Here is a 21,473-nt window from a genome sequence, read left to right on the forward strand (position 1 = left end):
CCTTCCTAAATTATTTTAACATTAGCCTAAGAAAAACTAAATCTGTGATATTTGAGCAGTGAGCACATGCAAAGAAAGAAAATTGTATGCAAAAAAGAAATTACAGGGAGGGAGCTACTGAAAGTAAGCAGGCCCAAATACATTGCTGGTGGAGCTGTTAACTAGCTCATAGTTTCTGAAACTTAGTTTGGAATTATATATAGAGAAAAGTCACTAGCCATCATATCTCTTTGACCAAGCAATCCTACTAATGGACAGTCTAAAGAGGTAATAGAAATAAAGGTCTCGTGTAACAAAATATTCATAGCAGCATTCTTTCTAATAGGATAAAAAACAGGTGAGTGGGATAGGTTTAGTGAAGACTTCTCAGATTGTAGTTCTTCTCCCAGGGGTGAGGTAAGACTGAGAGGCTCAAGGTTACTATATTTTTAGAACAGAATAATTCCATATAAGGATATAAAACTGTGTAGTACATTAGGGTCTCAAGGATTGGATAAAGTTTACCTAATTCTTCAATGTCTTCATTTCAAAAGGGATTGGTTAGATTTTGTGTCTAGAATGTAAGATCATATTCTCAGCTAATGAGAATAATGGTCAGTGGGGGGGAGGGACTTGCGTTAGAGTCTATATAAATCACTGCCCTTTCTTTGTCTTCGGGTTTCCTACTCCAGGTGAACTGCTGTAGGATTGTCCAGATTCTCGAGAATCGAATAAATCTCTTTTCTGTCATCACTTTGAGAGGCCTCTGAGTAATTGATTTATGTAGGGACCTGAGCCATCCCACACACAGGGAATAAAGTAGCTGCCCAGATGGGGCAAATGTTAAAGAAACATATTAGAAAACACATGTAGCATATCAGAGAAACATGAAAATTTTGTATAAATTGATAGAGTAAAGAAAGACTACTTAGGAACACAACAGAAACAACGACTACAATAACGTAAATGAAGACAAAACCAAAAGGCAGTTGAATTCTGATTAATTGCAATGACCAAAGTCAGTCCAGGAGAACAGATGATTAAACAGACTTCCCTCTTCTCACTAGAAAGGTGTTAAACTGGGGTGTAGAATATCACCTTGCCTATAAGTTGCAGTTAGGAATTGTTTCTCTTTTGGCCAGGAACCCTGAGGGTCTTCCCCTCCCAGTCTGATTTTTTTTTTTTTTTTATTAAAGGGGCATCCCTTGAGTAACTACATGGAATGGGCTTTATCTCACTCAACGTGAGAACCTGAAAAGCATTTGGCCAGGGTTTCCCATTGCATCCTGGGCCATCTCCAGTCATCCTGATGACTTTCTGGCTACTGGACCCAGATGGCTCTGGAGGAGAAAGTAAGGCTGGTGACCTTGCACCACCCTCCCTCATTCAAATCCAAGTCAACTTCAAGTCATGTCATCATCTCCCTGTTTTCATGGTCCTTTTCGGGAACAAAGGACAAACACAACAATCTGTGAGTGAGCAATTAGTGAGTCATTTTTGCTTAATTGTTTAACAGCATGAGTGGAGATATTGGGAAATAACTACAGTGCAGAAAAACAAAAGACAATAATAATTACAAAAATAAAATCAGGTTTTTAAAAATCAAAGGACGCCTTTCCTTCCCTTCTTCTCCCACTCCCCCAAATAAGCAAACAAATGAATGAATGAATGATGAAGTAAGTGTCCTGAGTAACAAACAAAAGATTTTTCTGAGATAGAAAACCCAGAATAAGACAACAAACTATATATGCTCACTTTACCAAGCACCAGTTCATAGAAGTCATACGGTTTCTCTGAATTCACCCTTTTTAACATTTCTTACAGTCTAATAACATTTCATTCCATTCGTATTCCATAATGTGTGATGCCATTCCCCAATCAATGGGCATCCACTGTGTTTATAATTTTTGGAAAAAAAAAAAGACTTCTCCGAGTATTTCTGTACGTGCAAGTTCATTCCCTCTGACTCTGATTTCTTTGAGATATATCCCCAGTAGTAGTTTCATTGGTCAGAAGGATATGCAATTTAGTGACTTTAGGTAACAGGTCCAAATTGCTTTCCAGAATGGGTTGGAACCATTCCCAAATCCACCAACACTGCCTGTCCCCCTACTTCGCCTTCAACAACTGTCATCTTCCTTTGTCATTTTTGCCAATTTGGTAGTTGTATGACTTTGCATTTCTCTTATTAGTGGTGATTGAGAAGAGTTTTGCATATGCTTTTGAGAACTTCCTGTTCAGATCTTTTGACCATTTGTCTTTTGGGGAATATCTTGTTCTTTGTTATATTTCTATCACTTCATTATATGACTTGGGTATCAGACCTTTATCAGAGAAATTTGCTGCAAAGATGTTTTCCCAATAAACTACTATGCTCATAATTTTAACTGTTTTGAATGGGGCCAGGAGGGCAAAATCCTTTTAATTTTATGCAATCAAAATTTTCCCTCTTATCTTTCATAACAACTCTAGCCCTCATCTGGTCAAGAACTCTCCCCTTATCCATAACTGTAAGAAGTATCTCCTTCCCTTCTCTAATTTGCTTACGATGTCCTTTAATATTTAGGTCATATAACCACGAGTCTTACTGTGGTATATGTTGTGAGATGGACAAATTATATGTCAATAATTAGGAAATGATCATAATAGCAAATAATACAAACTGCATGCTCTACTATGTTTCTATGCTACATGCTTTATGAAATGTCTTCATGCATTTTACATAGTCTCTTAAAAGTTTATCTATAATTCTAAAGTTTAGGAACTTAAGTGATGGATAGGACAGAAATAATCTTTGATTTACTTTGCATATAAATAGATATTTATTAAAGTATAAGAGAACTACATTGCTTAATTATCTATCATAAATTCTTTTTTCATATCTTATGAAAAAAAAGACCACCATAGATGACAAAGTCAACTGTGTTTTAGAAAGCTAGGGAATTTAAGTCCATATTAGCTATGAAATGAAAATTCATTACTCATTATAGCACAGTACTCCAAAGAAATTCAATTTCCAACATACCTAAAACAGACATGTTTAAAACCTGCACAAGAACTTAACAAAACTATAAATCTAATAATGTATCTATTCTCTAATATTTTTAACTGAAAAGGTATATTAATAGTAGAAGCATAACTGAAAGTTACATTTTATGTTTCTAAAATTACACAGTATATGTTGGTTACTGGTTATCATATTAATTATATACAGAGGTAATTTTTAAAACCTAAGTATTTGTGGCACTGTAGTGTTTAGGCATCGCTCATTTTTAGCAATGGAAGGAATTTTCAGGATCATCTAGTCACTTATCATATACAGTTATATTTTAGAGCTGAAGGGGACGTCAGAGATCATCTGGTTCAACTCACTTTATAACTGAAGCAACTAAGGCCAAAGTCTCTCTAAGAGACTTGCCCATGGTCTCACAAGTAATAAGAAGAGCCAGGAAAAAAAAAAAAAAAAAAGAAGAGCCAGGATTTAAACCTAGGTCTTCTGTATGACAAATCTGGTGCCTTTTCCGCTATGTTAGTACTGAGCCCCCTCTGTTAGTACTGAGGCTTATACCTTGGTAATGGATTGCTCGGAAGCCCAGGGTTTCCCTTCCAAAGGAAGCAAAAATATAGGGACTAAGTGTCTCTAACTATTAAGAATTTGAGTAGCTAAAGGAATCATGGAAAAAGCAGCAATTCAAATAAAATGTTAAGATTTACTAATGCCCAGAGCCAAAACATGTTTGCTTGGACGAACATTTAAAATTTTTTATTGTTACTTTTTGTCTTTACACCATTAATCACTTCTCAAGCCAACCCCAACCAGTGAACCCTCCAATGCAATAAAGAAAAACATGTCAGCAAAACCAACAAACACAGTGACTACAATTGACAGAATATACCACATTTCACTCTGTACTGAGATGGAGGTATATTTGATGATCAGTTCTTTGAGAATGAGCTAGGTCATTATATTAAAGAGTTCAACTGCCTTTTAATAATGCTTGCATTCCCATCGTTGTAGTCTTTGTGCACATTGTTTACCTGGTTCTACATCAGTTCCAATAAGCCTTCACATGTTCTCTAAGTTTTCATACTCTTCATAGCTTACAGAATTTCCAATACATTTATGTACCACAATATGTCCAGTCATCACCCATCAATATAAACATACATTTCTCCCATATTCTTACACCACAAAAGTACTCATATAAATGTTCTAGTATGTGTGCAACCTTTCTGTTGTTGAATCCTTGGGGCATAAGCCCAGGCATTGGATTGCTAATCCACTAAACTGTGACTTTTCTTATATAATTACAAAATGTTCTAGAAAGGCTGCACCAATTCACAGAGAGTATATACCAAGAGAGTATTTGTATGTCTGTCTTTCAATAGCCCCTCTATTACTGAATATTTCCATCTTTTACTGTTTTGCTACTTAGATAGATGTAACATAAAATGTTAAAGATGTTTTTATTTGTAATATTTCAAAATTAATAAAGCACTATTTCATAAAATTGTTGATAGTTTGCAATTCTTCTTTTGAAAACTTTCAATCATTCATTGAGAACTTCCTCTTCTCCCCTTCTCCTCATCTCACATAACTAAGGTGCTTTTTTCCACTTTCTCCTCCTTCATCTGTTTCACATGAAGAACTGGTTCTTATACTTACCATGGCAAACTCTATGTGCACACATGATCCCATTCCATCCTATCTTTTCCAGCATATTGCTTGCTCTATTATCCTCATTCTCTCATTTATTTTCAATCTTTCTGTACCCACAAGTTGTTTCCCTATTGCCTACAAATATGGCCATGTCTCCCCCAACCTCAAAAAACCCTCCCTCAATCTATCTATCCATTTATCCGTCCTTACTACCATCCTGTCTTTTCTCCCTTTTCTAGCAAACCTCTTTGAGAAGCTGGCATACAATCAATGCTTGTACTTCATTTTCTCTTATTCCCTTCTTAACTCTCTACAATCTAACTTTTGACCTCATTATTCAACTGAAACTACCTCCAAAAGTTATCAGTGAACTCTTAATTGCCAAATCCAATGGCAATTGGATTTCTCAATCCTCATCCTTCTTGACCTTTCTACAGCCTTTGACACTGTTGATCACCCTCTTCTCCTTGATACTGCCTTCTATCTAGGATTCCTTGACACTACTGTCTCTTGGTTCTCCTCCTACCTATCTGATGGCATCTTCTTAGCTTCCTTTGCTGGATCTTCATGCAGGTCACATGTTAACTGTATGTGTCCCCTGAGTTCTGTCCTGGGTTCTCTTCTTTTCTTCTCCCAAACAGTTTCACTTCTTGATCTCAACAGCTTTCACAGATTCATCTATGATCTCTATAAAGATGATTCTCAGCGTGTTTGTTAAACCTTAATCATTCTTTCCTAATCTCCAGACTCATATCTCCAACTATCTCCCACCTTCAACTGGCTGTCCCACAGACATCTTACATTCAACATATCAAAAACTGAGTTATTTTTCCTCCCCAAAACCTACTTCTCTCCTAACTTCCCTATTCCTGTCCTGTACCATCACTCTCTAAGCAACCTAGCTGGGCTAGCAACCTAGATGTAATTATTAATTCTTCCTTCTCTTTCACCCCTCCCTTATATCCAACCAGTTTCTAAGTCCTGTTGCTAGTACTATCTGTAACATCTCTCACATACACCTCCTTTTCACCTCTTACACTGCCACCATTCTGGTATAGGCCTTTAGCAGCTCCTACCTAGACTATTATAATAGATGGCTGGTTAGTCTTTCTGTCTCAAGTCTCTTCCCACTCCAGTCCATCCTTCATTCAGCTGTCCAACAGACCTTCCCAAAGCACAGATCTATGTCAATCTCCCTATGCAATCAATTTCAGGTTCAAATATGAAACCCTTTGATCTTTTAAAGTCCTACATAAACTAACCCTTTCTTACACTTTTCCATGAATCATGTACTGTGACCACTCATCTACTGAGACTCACTGCTTGGTAAAAATCTTAAGAGTTGACATTGACGTAATGCTTTACAGTTTGTGAAACGCTTTATAAGACATGCACTTGTAATGGTAACCCTGCAAGGTAGATGCTATTATTATGCTCATTTTCTAGATGAGGAAACTTGGTTGAAAGAGGTGAAGAGACTTCACACCGCTAGTAAGTGTCAATATCAGGATTTGAACCCAGATCTGCCTGCCCTCAAATCTGGCACACCATCCAATATGCCATGTTTCTTCTATAAGAAAGGTAGCAGTGTTCCAGGGACTGAATATGGGCTATCTGGGAAATGGGTAGATTGACCTGATGACAGGAGAAAATGAAACCTTAGAGAAAAAAATAACAAGAAAAGCTTTAGGTACTATAGAGAAATAACATGATTCCAGAGGAAACAGGACTGAAGTGCAGCCATACTCTGCACAAGTTCTACATTTTGGAGAAACGGTCACCCAAAGGAATGTCCCATGAAAAAAAAGAGAAATTTTAAAACTTCATCTTAGTTGGCTTGGTGATCTTTAAAGTGGTCAAATATTGTGATCATGGATGGTAGTTGTAACATACTGAAGATTATTATATTTTACCTATAAAAATAGAAAAACAGAAAAAGAAATAGTACAACCCATGCTTTAGCAGAAATATTCTCTATGTAACATTTTGGACAATTGGTCATCAAGACTTTACCCAAAGAACCATCCTCTAGAGAGGGAACTAACTGCTTTATGAATATGGAAGCCTAAGGACTGTGTTACATTGCAAAAAATTAAGATTTAGTGTTGTATGAGTATCCTTAATCTGGTCTCCCTTGGTTATTGATCTCCCTTGAATGAATGTCAAGCTTACAATTTGGGAGTGACCTAAATACACTGGGAATTGAGAATTCTTGGCCAGATGTTCCTAAGGACATGTTTACTATTGTTCTTTTCAAGTTAAATATTTTAAATCCAGTACTTAAAACTATGTACCTCTTGTTTGTTGATACAGATTTTTTTACATTGATTTCATAATTATAAATATGAATTAGAAGTTTCTTCAGGAAGTGTTCTCTGATTAGCAAGGGAAAAATCTGTTGGCCAGAATCTCCTCACCAAGAAAAATGTTTATAAAATAATCTGTCTGTGACAGATTTTAGCTAAATTCAGAACAAAAATAATTTTTCTTTCAAATGAGGAAAGCCATTATATTTTTGGAAGTTGTGAAATTTTTCCTCATATTTAGCCAAAATCTGTCTCTTTGTAACTTCCTTCTAGCAGTCCCAATTCTGCTTTCTGAGATCAACCAGATCACGTCTAATTTGTCTTTTATATAGCAATCTCTTTTTCTTTGTAACTATATTTTACATACATTATAAGACAGAATTAAATATTAGCATTTAATTGATAATGTGTGAGATATGCTCCACCAGCAGAAAGAAAAACACTCTGGGTACTTAACAATGAATTAAAATTGGAACCTAGAGTTCCAGACAAAATGTTGAGGATAGGCAAAAAGGAACCTTTAATAAGATTTCTGTAGAAGTTGAAGGCCAGGTGACAGCTACTTTCTCCTATGGAAAGGAGTTAAGGAAAGGAGGAAAGAGCTTAGATAACTAGAACTAGAAGGAAAATCTACAAGTATGCTAGAGCTAGCTCATACCAGCTCGTGAAGAAGTTACACCCCAGAAATCTGTGAAATGAATACTAAAATTTTTAGCAGAAACATTTTAGAAATATATTAACCATTACAAATTGGCTTGATTGTTCTACTGATTGTCTGGACTTGGATGGAGAAAATGTTAATAATGCAGATCAAACTTAAAAGTATATCATGTCCATTTCCCCCCTAATATTAAAAATTTACCAGCACACCTCTGGAGAATACAAATTTCCCAGGTATCTAAAGAGAAAGCGATACAGGCTGGGAATAGATTAGTTTCAGATGGCTACATGAAGGTATCTGGAAGGGATTATCACTCCTTTCCATCAGGAGCTTAATCAATTTTCAATTAATGACTATGGCTGCCAAATTAGATAAAATGTGATCTATCTGTTCTATACACTTGCACCTCCTGATCAATTACATGTTGCTTTTACCCATACAAATCCTTATGCCTGTAAGAGAACCCCTTTGTACTTAACTAGTCTGATCTTTGGACAAAAGACATCCCCAGGTCTACATTTGAAGGGTTTGGCAGGACATAAGCTCTCCTGGGACAGCCTTTGAGAGTTCAGGGTCAATTAACATGAAAAAAGGAGGTACTGGGGAAAGACCTAAAGAGAGCTTGTTAATATATAGGTAAAAATTCTGCCTAATGTCTCACAAAACCTAGCAGTAAAATTGTTCTGCGTATTGGCCTTTTTCCCAACTTACAATAGGGGAATATCTTCACACTCTAATTGGTAAAGAGGAGAGAAATGGTTGCTAAACAAGAACTGGGCTATTAGCAAATCACAAGGGTCATAGCTGAAGGGATGGTGACTGTCCCCCATCTCATCACTGGGGAAAGAAGAAGGGAAACCAAGATTCTACTAGGCTGGAATCTGTCTTACTCTCAGCCTGATAAACCTCAAAGATATAATTTTTAGTTTTCTCCAAACACAGTAATATTTAGGTTTTAATTACCAGATTTTTTATTTTTACTTTAGTTCAACCTATCATACTGATGTGATTCTGGAAGAAAGAGTGAGGTTGATGATTTTGTGTAACTCCACTTAAATCCAATTCATGTACAAGTCAAGGCACCACCCTGTGATTTCATCAATCCCCTTTGAAAACAAAGATTGAACAACAACTTTTCTTCCTTCAGAAGAAAAAGAAGAAGAAGAAGAATTGTAAGAGTCCAAGACCGGATCATTAGAATTAACACGGAAGGAGGTCTGGCAGTACTAGACTGCAAGCTATATTATAAAGCAGAAAATATCACAACTATCTAGTACTGACTAAGAAATAGAGGTGTAGATCAGTGGAACAGAGTAGACATGCAATATACAGTGGTAAAGGATTTTAGCAACCATATGTATCTAAGCACTCCAACATACAGAAGGGGGCCTACTATCACAGGTTCTTATATATGCATTCATAAAAGGAAAGCAACTTTCCCCATTAATAATCATTTTAATCAAGCACATGTATCATTCCTTTAACCAAGTACATAAATCATTCTCCTGGTTCGGGGCGGGGGGTGGTTCAGCATCCTGAACTTCAAAGAAAATACAGAGAAATCAAAAGATCAATAGATATGGCTTCTCTGCCTGAATTCAACAGACAGTTGGACCCCAATTATCTGATCATGGTTACCAGAGAGGGAAGCACTGACATCTGGGTTTTCAAAGCCGGGGTTTAAAGCTCCTTTAGCAGTTCCCAAAGTCCTCATCAGGCCAAACAAACACTTCCAATCAGTAAGCCCCAAAGTACTCAACAGACATGGCTTCCTACGCCTGACCATAATTCAAAAGACAGGTACAACTGTCTGACCATAGTTACTGGAGGGGCTCCTTAAAGAGGCTTCCCAGAGTCCTGCCTAGCACTCAAACCTTCTTACAAAAACTAAGCCCCAAAGTAAAATCTCACCCTCAGAGTACTTATACACTTTTAGAGCCAAAGGGCATAACCCTCTGACCCAGTGCCTTAATAGAAAAAAACAAAAGGTACTTGGGACCCTGGTACAAAACAACTCCCCTAATCAAGCTTCCCACAATGGACAGGCCCATCAATGACATCATCTTATTCAATGAGAGGAACTTGTAGTAAAACAAAAACAGTAAAAGATCCTAATTTGATTAACATCACACCTTGTGTCTGACCAATGTAAAGATTTAAGTTTTGGGGAATAAGAATTCATTATTTGATTTAAAAAAATTGTAGGGAAAGCTGGAAAGTAGCTTGGAAAAAAATGGGCATAGATCAGTATCTTAAATCATGTACCGTGATAAGGTCAAAATGGATACATGACCTAGGATATAAAGGGAGATATAAGTAAATTAGAAGAACATGGAACACATTACTTATTAAACACGTGGATAAGAGAATAATTTATGAATAACAAACAACAAATGAGAGCATTGTGAAGTGTGAAATGGATAATTTTGATTACATTAATTTGGAAAGTTCTTGTGCAAATAAAACCAATGACACCAGAAAACTGGGGAGAAGGATTAATAAATAATCTCTTAGATCAAGGTCTCATTTCTCAAATATGTAAAGAACTTTGTAAAATATGTAAGAATGTGAGTCCTTCCCCAACCGATAATGGTCAAGGGATATGAAAAGGCAGTTTTTCAATGAGGAAATCAAAACTATACATAGTCATATGAAAAAATGCTCTAAATCATTATTGATGAGAGAAAAACAAATTAATACAACTTCAAGATATCTTAAACCTTTCAGATTGCTTAAAATGATAGATGTCCTTCAACTGGGGAATGTCTACACAAGTTGTAGTACATGATTGTGATGTAACACCACTGTGCTCTAAGAAATGATGAGCTGGCAAATTTTAGAAAAACAAGGAAAGACTTGGATCTATGAAGGAAGATGCTATCCATCTCCAGAAAAAGAACTCATAATTAGAAGTATGTACAATGTGGTTTTACATATATGTATATATGTGAGTGTGTGTATATGTATGTATATAAATAAATATATGTGTGTATATATTCATGTTTAATTGTAGTTTTCTCTAGGGCAAAGTCGGGAGGAAGGGAAGGAGAAAAAAATAAAAATGCACAACAAAGTACAAAAGAAAACTTAGAAGAAACACAGAAAAGCTAGGTAGCTTTAAAATGTGGTATTTTAGTACATAGCTTTTTAAAAAAAATTAACAGTTTGAAACGGAAATTTATGGTTTTATGTTGAATCCTCTATGTTCTGCTGTACACATGGAAATGTTCTTTTCTTCTAATTTTGTATTTAAGTTCAAAATGAACCAAAAAAAGTTTGAAGAATTAATATGGAAGCTAAGAATAGGTTTGTCTATGATACAGAAAATTCAATTCAAGAAATACGTATTAATCACCTACTATATACAAAGCATTGTACTATGCACCCAGGAAACAAAGGCAATGACAAAACAGTTCTAGTCTTCAAGGACCTTTCAAATTTAAATATATGAATTAAAACATTTATTATGTTGCTTATTTGCCTCTGAAATATACAATGAATTAAAATAAATGGCTCTTACCTTTAGCAAACATAGGTAAAATATCTGGGCTTCCCCAGCTCCAAGTATATTTGCTTTCGTTGAAAAGAGAATCAAATTCCACTGGATTCTCCTTCCACCCTACAAGCAATTATAATTTTTAAAAAAAGACAACAGTGACCAATAGGGACACATATCTTGAGTAAGCTCTATTACAAATTATAGCACGGATTATTAGGGGTAGGGAGTAAAAAGAAATATGAAAGCTCTTTTAGTTTTCATTAATACGCAGAATCACTTCTGAAGACTCAAAGGAAAGAACTAGGACAAGGCAGCACTGAAAATTTGTTATAATGAGAGCTAATTTTTTTTTAGCAGAGACATTTTAGAAATGTGCTAATCATAATAACATTGCTTTTCTAGAAGGAAAAAGACCAAAATTAATGAGTTTATATGTTTCTGAGGATGTGTCAAGTTAAAAACAAATTAATGAGTTTTCATACCAAGAAATTCTTTAGAAATGAATTCCATTTATTTCTTGTTTTATGAAATTACTGTGATTGCTACATAATTCGATCACACTACAAAGGACTAGAATCTGTCTTCTGAGAACCAACTTAGCCAAGCTAGGAGCACTTCTCACCATAATACTGATCATTAGGGGGTCATTTCTTTCTGGTTATAGCAACATAGGAACCTATTTCCTAAATCATGTAAGAGCTGCAATATGCATGTGTGGAGGAAATCTCCACACTGATGAAATTACAAATCTTTTAAAATATTTGAGCATAAAGTCCAAAATTAATGTTTAGCTTTAGGTCTTACAACAGTATTCAACAAATATTCTTTGAGTTCAATTTGAAAGAGTTAAATTTTTTAAAATTGTCCAAAGAGACGTACCTTTGGCAACTGCACTGACATCTTCATAAAAACCAGCTATCAGTGCCACGTGTCCTGGCCTAGATTCAGTAGGTACACGGGTATGAGAAATACCCCAGCTACCTTCATGCATTATTATATTCCTAAAATAATAGCAAATGTATTATTAGAAGTATTACCTATAGAATTACAAGCTGATTTAATCTTTTGGATATTTAGAAAATGCTTAATTTTTTGCACTTTGGGCCATCTCCAGTTTTCCTGATCTATATCTGGCCCCTGGACTCAGATGGTTCCAGAGGAGAAAGTGAGGCTGATGATTTTGCATAGCGGTCCTCCCCTCCCCCCTCTTAAATTCACTGGGATCACTTCCCTGATGTCATGGTCCTTTCTTTGAGAATGAAGGACAAACAGCAACCTATGAGCAAGCAATTTTTTAAAAAAGTAATGCATAATCATTTAAATAATCTATTCTAAATCATTTCAAGGTTCTCAAGCTTACCTTCTAGATGATGACCTTCCTGATTGAATAAATGAGCCATAGCTCATTTATAACTGTTTATTGGAATTTGAGACAATGTGCACAACCACAAATGTGGGTCCTATAAATCTTAATCCTTCCCAACTTTTATCCAACATAGCAGCAGCCCACCAGGGATTACTAATGTGTTTTAAACACTTAAATAACTCTAAGATATATGGAATGAGAATAATTCTTTTTGCAATAAAGGTGATGGCAACCTTCTTGTGCTTTTTCAGAGGAAGGTTAAGGTACTTACCCAAGGTCATAAAGCTAGTAAACATATGATAAAAAAGATAAAATTTAGAGTAAATCTTAAAGAAGTATAAACACTGATAACCAAAAGAAAAAATCACAATTACATTTGACATAGAAAAATATGTAACAAAAATAATAAACAAAACATTCAAGCTGTACTTTTACAAATCAGGATTGCTACAGAGAAATTGGTGTATCTGCTTAAAAACTATTATGAGAATTTTTTTTTTGAAAATTTAAAAGAAAAAGAAAAAAGGTACAGCATTTTAAAGAAGGTGGCTCAGTGGGTAGTTAAAGCCTATTGGAGTGGTTAATAATTTTAAGGAAGTTATGTTAATTAACTTTAAAATATGCTTGAGTTTTAAAAGCTAAGAGAAAAGTTGGATTGGTTAATAAGATTTGCAAAGAAATTACTAATAGGAAAAAGAACAACCACAACCACTATAAGAGTTTCTCTTAAAGCAAAATAAAACCATACATAGATTAACTAAGGATGATAACTTAATGAGGAAAACACATGGGTACTGTTTCCCTGAAGCCAACTTAACCTATCTTCTTGAGTTGCCATATTGGATCTGGAGTATGTAGGAAGCCCTGAACTTGTCAAGGATAAGTCCCCCTGAGCTGACATAATTTGTTATTTGCAACCCCAGCTGAATTCCCTATATGTTTGTGAGGGTAGAACCAGCTACAAGAGAGGCACCAGTCAGTCTGCACCAGACTGAGAAACTGTGCAGATGGGACTCTTGTAGATAAGCAGACCAGTTCCCAAAGGAAATGAATGCTGCTTTTGGCAACTTACTTACTCATGTTCCCCCTCCCTTTCTTTAACCTTTCTCCTCTCCTTTAGGAAAGGATTAATCCTTTCTCTACCCCTATTGCTCCCTACCTTCTCCCATGCCACTCCCAGTTGGGAGGGAACTGCCCTTTCCACCTGTCCACCCTTACTGCAACTCATAAATATGCAAGCTCCTGTCTGAAGTGGGAATTCCTTGGTACTTGGTATAGAGTTCCACACACATGTTAATTTCTCTTATAATAAATGGAGCTGCAAAGCATGTCTAATGTAATTGTGATTTTTTTTTTAGTTTGGTTAACAATATTTATACTTCTTTAAGTCTTACTCTAAATTTTATTTTTTTTATCATATGCTTACTAGCTTTGTGACCTTGGGTAAGTCCCTTAACCTCTGTTTGCTTCAGTTTCCTTCACTGTAAAATGAAGATAATAATAGCACCAAATCCCAGGGTTCTTGTGAGAATCAAATAAGACAATATTTATAAATCATTTAGCACAGGCACAAAGTAGGCACTATGTAAGTGTTATTATTATTATAAAAAACAATTAAACAAAGTTTGGTAACTAGTGGAGTATTTTTTACATCAACTTATTTATGTATGTAACACTTATTTCAATAAGCTCTTTCACAGAAGGTACAGACACCTTTATCATAGCTTTCAGAGCCAAATGAAATGTTCTAGGAAAAGGCAGTTTGTGCTAAAGATGAGAGGGGATGGGAGGAGGAAGAGCAGTTATAACTGTCATTTATGAGGTGGGTCTCCCTGTAGAGTTGGCTGGAGTGCAGGTTTTTGATTTATGAAGCTCTATAAGCTAAATACGGAGAAAGTGAAAAAGAAGGTAAGGAAACTTTTCTTTATTGTAAGAATAGTCAACTGTTTTTATGAAGAAACATTATAAAGAAAATTTTATGAGAAATCTTGAAAGAAATTATTAAGCAAAACAGCTTGACAGAAGCTGAAGAGATTGCTTCTTTTGAAGGTTGAAAAGAAGAGAGCAAAGAAAAACAATGACATTTCCTGAAAGATTAAATTTAACTCTTATCTTGAGAAAAAATATGAAGAAAATTCTAGAGATACTTTAATCCACTTCTTAAGTGAATTTAAAAGTGAAATTGTGTTTCCAGAAGTGAAGAGAAGTCATCTGCTATGATAGTGAGGGTTTGAGGTACATGAGGATATGATTTTTCTAATGGACAAAATATTATAATTATTTATGCCCTTATTATTAAGTTTGGTTCTTAATGAATTGTATATTTAATATTTACTTAATCATAGGCAATTAGGGAATTTAATATAGAGATAAGAAATGGTATCTCTAGTTTATTATAAATAATATTTAATGAGCTAGCACACAAGTTTTAGACAACTGATTAACAAGAAAGAGATTAAAACTGCATCAACTAAAAAAGAAAGTATTGAAACATAACTCTGGGTTACTCCAGAGCTTGAGGATGAAATATGGGAACAAATAAATTAGCAGGCTGAGGAGTAACTTGAAAGTGAGGCTGGCAGACTCCCTTAAACCTTGCTATCTCTGAAAATCCAGGAAATTCAGTTTTAGTCATATAGCCAAAATTCACCTGGAAGAACCTGCTTAAATTATAGGCAAAGTGGTCAGGAAAAAAGAACATCCTCTGAAAAATCAGATCAATCTATAATGAGAGGTCAATATCACATGTCCAATATCTATCCTCATCATCTCTTATGCCCACATGACAATGGCTACACGATCTTTAAATGTTTGTTTGACTATAGGCAAACTTCATAAGAAGACTTCCTTTTAGTCAAGCCGCTTACCTGATAAATGGTGCTCTAGAAGTTCCATTTTCATCTAACTCATAGAGGGAATCTGCTCGAAGCCCATCAGCAACAAATAACACTAACCGTCTTGCTGGAGGTAGAAGAGGGGTGAATTGAGGAGTCATACCATGCACCAGGGGAGAAGTAAAGTAAATATCGAAGATGGAGACAAAGAACACAAAATGAACAAACAATCCCAAAATAAAAAATAGCAGCAGACTCATGATTATCTGAAAGGCAGAAAAAAAGAAAATCTGTATCAGTCTTAAAAACAACTATATGAACATCACACTTAGGTGTAATTTAGCAAATATTTACTAGCTGGTAATAACCAGCAAAATACTGTGCTACATGCTGGGGTCACAAAGATTAAAATGAAATTATCCTTCCCTTCAAGGAGTTTAAGCATCGACTGAGACAAGACATGAAAATTATCTGAGGAGGAAAGAGGTACTGTCAAATAATCAAATGCTGAGAAAACTTATATTTTAAAACAATACATACCTTACTGTAACACCAATTCCAGTAGCTTCTCTCACAATCACTGTTACCATAGCTTTAAATGCCAGATGGAATACTGAAGAGTTGGCAACTGGGCTAGAAGTTTTTGAGGGACAAAAGAAAAGAGAATTAGAAGACTTGAGGGAAACAGCAGAAAAGAAAGAGGGAAAAACTTTCTTAGTAGAACGATTTAAATTTTATATTGCAAAGAAACATTACAAAGAGACTTTTGTAAAGAGAGAATCTGGAGAGATGGTTAAGAGTGATGGTATGAAAGAACATGGAAAAGAGAGAGAAAGAAGATATAGAGAACTTCTTTTCCAGAAGGAATTATTTTAACCATTATATTGCACATACTATGAAGAGAATTCTTGAGAAGCTGTTTTAACTGGCATTCTAAAACTGAGGCTAAAAATACCCTATATGATCATATGACAGAAAAGAAACTAATATTTATTTTAAAATACAGAAATATATTTATATATATAACACACACACAAAATATATGTATTTAAAAATATATTTTTAAAATATTAAATATATAAATATTATATATTTTTAAAATATATATTTATATATTCATATATATATATATTTATATGAATAGAAAACAGTGTCAATAAACTTAAATTGTTTATGGAGGCCATGAATATTAGCACTGGATCAGCAAAAGAATTAAGATGGACACCAAATAAATCAGGCTTCAAGCAAAGAAAACCTTCAAGGAAAAATAAAAAGAAAATACAGTTAACATTATCCATAGTACTACTAGCATTCTTCTTGCTATGTATACTCAATGACAGGTAAGAGCTGAAGAAATTACAAAAATATTTGTGGACTAAGGGTTTTTTTTTGATGTCATTGCTGCTGTTGCTATTACTATTTTATCTCTGCAAATCAACTCCTAGGAGCTTTGGCAGGTTTAAATCACATTTACCAAACATTATTGTCAGGCAGACCATATTAGAAAGGAAATTTACAGTACAGTCCAAACATTTAGCTGAGTCACATTAAGAAATTAGCTTTTATGCTCTATCTGCACAACAGAAAAATGTTGCCAGTAAGGGAGCATTTGTTTCTAGAATCCTAAAACTCCACCAAATAAGCATGAGACTGAATTTATTCATTCACTTGATAAGTATCTAGAGTACCTACCTTGTGCAAATTTTGTATTATGCACAATAAGAATACAAAGAAGATATGGTCCCTAGTCTCAAGGAGTTCACAGTCTAGTTGAAAAAACAAAATTCATGTGCATGAAAAATGTGAGTGTGTCTAATAATAATGCAAAGCAATACTGCAGTAGTCACATCAAGAACAACACATGGATGCAAAGAATAGACCAATGGATAATATCCCATGGAATAAGAATAATAGGAAGACTTTCCTTCAGTTCTCCTCTAGAGAGAATTCCCAGGAAAATTTGAACCACACAAGATGAGAGAATGTGGGTGGGTTTGCCATCTACATCACTGAAAAGAATAACCATGCCAATGAAATCATACCTAAGATACCAGAGTACCAGGCAATATATGCCATATATGATACTCTGGATAAGGATACTTTGCAAACTATAGAACTGTCATTTGGTTTTAGTATTATGTCCCAACTAAATAGAGATTTTAAAAATACATAACTTGGCTTGATTCACCAGAGTGGAAAGTCAACAAGCATTCATTAAGAGACGACTATGTGCCTGGCACTGCAAAGCACTGAAGGATACAAAGAAAGGCGAAAACGATCCCTGGCCTCAAGGAACGCACGAGCTAAAAGGGAAGGGTAAGGGAAGAGAATATGTATGTATACAGTAGCCACTTTTTGCCAAGCACTATTCTGAATGCTTTATAAATATGATGAGGAAGAGACAATATACCAACAACTACATACAAACAAGATACATACTGGATAAATGGGAGGTAACCTCAGAGGGAGGATTGGGGACAGCTAACCCTAACCCGGCTTTCAGAAGGTGGGATTTGAGCTGAGATTTGAAAGAAGTCAATGACAACAGGAGGCAGACATGAGGAGGGAGACCATTTGAGCTTTAGAGGACAACCACTAGAAAATACAAAATGTGAGAATATGCAACATCTTGTGGAAAGAACAACAGCAAGGAGTTGAGTGTCATCAGATGGCAGCATACTTGGAGGGGAGTAACATGTAAGAAAACTGGAAAGGTAGGAAGAGGCCAAGTCCTGAGGGGCTTTGAACACCAAAGTAAGGATTTTATATTTGATCCTGGAGGTCAGACCTATGCTTTAGAGATTGATTTGATAGATGAATGAAAGATGGATTGTAGAGAGAAGAGATCTGTGGCAGGGAGACCAACTAGAAGGTCATTGCAGTAGTCCAGTCCTGAGAAGAGGAAGGCCTGCATCAGGAGGTTGGCAGTGTCAGAATAGAGAAGGGGGCAAATATGAGTAAAATAGAAGGCAAAGGCAACGAAAACAAAATAAAATTGCCAAATATAAACAAATATTCCTTGCCTAGAACAGAAAAAAATAAATGATAATAAAATTATAAACACATCTGTGTGGCATTGAGCAAAATATTTAATCTCGTTAGATTTCAGCTTCTTAATCTGCAAAAAGAGGCAGTTTTACTAAGTGACTTCTCAGTTCTCTTCCAGCTCTAAATCTATTTCCTTATGATTTAATTCTTACTGAGCTGGAGGATGACCACCAAAAGAGCAATGGATGGGAAAATATCCCACAAAAAAAAGAGAAATGACAAAAATTCACCATAAAGACATTATTGTTAATAGTGTCCACAAATAGTTAGGGTTTACAAGGTTCTTAGCAAAGTGGGTAGTAAGAGTATTGTCTGATTGTAAAAATGAGAAAACTGAGTCTCAGAGAAGTTTTATAAAGCAAAGAGAGAGAGAGAGAGAGAGAGAGAGAGGGAGAGAAAAGAGAGAGAATGAACATGAGACTTCTCAGAAGCAAAAGGCCACTGGAATCAAAGAAATCCCACAAAATATTTAAAAAAAAAACAGTATTATACTACTACTACCTATTTGGGAAACTCACCAAAATCCTCACTCCACATGTTACAGCATTGATGTAGAAGTAAGCTGTACAGGTCTCTTTTAAACCTAAGTACATCTAAAATGGAAGGCCTACATATCCCTAAGGACAGATTTTTCAATGTTGCTACCAGAAAATTGTTGAAACTGTATCCTAATGTATATGTACGTTTTTCACTTGGCTCATAAGATAACCCAAAGAAAAGAAAAAGAGCCACTAGGCCTAAGTTAAATCAGAATAAAAGCTGGTGGAAAAATGAGGAAGGTATTAAAAGAGAGTTTCTGAAAGAAGGTTCTTTACTCTGAAGATACCCTTCATTTCTTTACTATATATTTAAATCACATACAAATCCCTTTCTAAACATGCAAGCTTTGAAATTTCAATCTCACTTTTTTAAACTTTAAAAATATGTTGGAATCCACTAAACTACTCTTTATCATAGTGTAGAATTCAGCAATAAGTTAAACCCCATTTAAAAAGACTAAATTATTGCTTTACCAAAGTGACCTCCATATTAAATCACTAGCACCTATAAGGTAGTCACACAACAAGGACAGAATTATAGAGAAGTTCCTGAAATAGTTGAAACTGGGCATTAGTTATTATAAGTGATTTTAATGTACCATCCCTGGAAAGAAAGAGCCACCTAAGGATAAAGCACATCTTTTAAGTTGTTGGGATTTTTTTTCCTAGCAGTAGTAATATACTTGTACTAACCCACTCAAATTGCTGTAAATCAGCATTTACTATTTTCTGTTTTATGATGTGGATGAAATATAATATTCACAAAAGGTCCTTTCTCACAAAGGAGCTCTACTATTGCTAAAGCTAGTTGACAGACATCATTTTTGCATTCAGAGAACAACTTTTTTAGTAAATTGATATGCCTGAAGCAAGACCTAAACCTATAAGCTAATATTCCTGAATAAAGTCTTCCAAAATGAATAGCAAAACTAAAAGCCAAGTCATATCCCCAAAGCTATTACATCTAACCCAATTTCCCTGACATTTGAATCTCAAAGCGTTCCATACGATCATGTTGTTTTCATTTAAGAAGCAGAGAGAGAGCTTAAAAAAAACCTTCAAAAAACGTATAATGTGATATTTTGCTGTTAAACTAAAAACAAGAAGGAATTTAAAATGAATGACAAAATATACATGGGGAAGGGTATGGAGAAAGGGGAGTGAAATCATTCATTTTACCAGGCTACTTGGTACTATTATCATATACTTTCAAAGTTTAGCGGATAATATTAATAAAGAAATACTGAAATATCAGTGGCCTTTGCTAATAACACATATCACAGTTAGTGGGACACAAGTTATTGTACAAAATTAAAAGAACCTCCTGGTAAGTCATTTCCAATAAGCAGCAATGGCCTTAGTACAAAATTTATATAGAGTAAAATAAAAATGGATTACTTGTCTTTCTACAGTATGACAGGTACATTTTTCAGCAATGTACTGCCATACATAACTTAATTTAACCTGACAAAATGGAGTTTTTGTGCCTTCTGTTCCATCACAAAATTCCTCATCTTTTTTTTTTTTTTTTTGCCACACAGCCTATACTTGGATATTTCACCACCCAAAGGATAATTAAAGCTTTTCATTGCTGACAGAATGCACACTTTCACCATACTAACTGGCATAACTTTACCTCCCAATGTCCCTCATCTACTTTAATACAATAGAATTTTTAACAATTCTATGATTTCTCCACCTCAATAAGCTGCCCTAGTCAACTTCAGTTGTCCTGAATATCTGAAAGTTTCGTAGAAACTGTGGTTTGGAGACCACTGACTCAGATAAAAATCAGAGACTTCTCAAGGTAGAAGCAAAGCAGCAAGATTTTATTATAATCTCGTAAGCACTAAGAAGTCTTCAATAACTTCATTTCATTCAATGCCAAACCATATAAAATCAAGGTAAGCTTTTGAAAAGATTAGATAAATCTTAGCAATGCTTACCCATGCAGGTACCAGGAATATAATTATTCATTGTTTCTGCTGAATAGAAAGCTAACTCTCCATATCCTAGGGTTTTCTAATATAAGGATGTCTCTTCACAGGATCAAGCAGTAAGGTGACCACAGGGTTAAACTGGCTCTTGGTCAGCTTGATATAGGACATGGGTTCAGGACTAAGGAAGATAACAAAAATTTGATACATTCTATTAGAAATGAATGAGACATGAACCAAAATATTATAAATATGTTAGAAAATGAAAAAATGTATAGAAAATGACTTCATTCTCCCTAACATCTCTGCAAGACCTGACACTTTTGGCTACCCCTTCCTCTTGGATAGTCTCCTTCCGGGGTTATCAAAACACTGTGTGCTCTTTCTGTCTCTGTCTCTCTCTGACTCTGTCTCTCTCTCTCTATCACCGTCTCTCTCTTCTCCTGTTTGTCTGAATGATCCTTAATCTCCTTTATTGGATCATCATCCATGTCCCACACCCAGTGGAAGATATCCCTAAATGTGTGTCCTAGGCTCTCTATTTATAGTCTATTTTGGTGATCCCATCAATCAAAATTCAAAAATCATCTCTAACTGCCAGACCTATATATTCATCCATAGTCCTTTTCATCCAACAAATACAT

The 21,473-nt window shown here is 35.1% G+C and overlaps 1 protein-coding gene and 1 long non-coding RNA gene across 4 annotated transcripts in view; one reads left to right on the plus strand and one right to left on the minus strand.

Annotated features, from left to right (window-relative positions):
* The window catches only part of PIGN (phosphatidylinositol glycan anchor biosynthesis class N), a 189,771-nt gene extending 173,833 nt beyond the window's left edge, over positions 1-15,938 (minus strand). For both annotated transcript variants that reach the window (XM_072605511.1, XM_072605510.1), the window contains exons 1-4: positions 15,846-15,938; positions 15,339-15,571; positions 11,985-12,106; positions 11,127-11,225 (exon numbers count right to left, since the gene is read on the minus strand). In XM_072605511.1, the coding sequence (XP_072461612.1) occupies positions 11,127-11,225; positions 11,985-12,106; positions 15,339-15,565 (448 nt within the window). In that variant the 5' untranslated portion in view covers positions 15,566-15,571; positions 15,846-15,938. The remainder of the gene's footprint in view (positions 1-11,126; positions 11,226-11,984; positions 12,107-15,338; positions 15,572-15,845) is intronic.
* The window catches only part of LOC140501674 (uncharacterized), a 35,284-nt gene continuing 25,912 nt past the window's right edge, over positions 12,102-21,473 (plus strand). For both annotated transcript variants that reach the window (XR_011966316.1, XR_011966317.1), the window contains exons 1-2: positions 12,102-14,379; positions 17,497-17,621. This is a non-coding gene — a long non-coding RNA (uncharacterized lncRNA). The remainder of the gene's footprint in view (positions 14,380-17,496; positions 17,622-21,473) is intronic.

The sequence above is a fragment of the Notamacropus eugenii genome, chromosome 4, assembly GCF_028372415.1.
Source record: "Notamacropus eugenii isolate mMacEug1 chromosome 4, mMacEug1.pri_v2, whole genome shotgun sequence".
NCBI classification, from domain to species: domain Eukaryota; kingdom Metazoa; phylum Chordata; class Mammalia; order Diprotodontia; family Macropodidae; genus Notamacropus; species Notamacropus eugenii.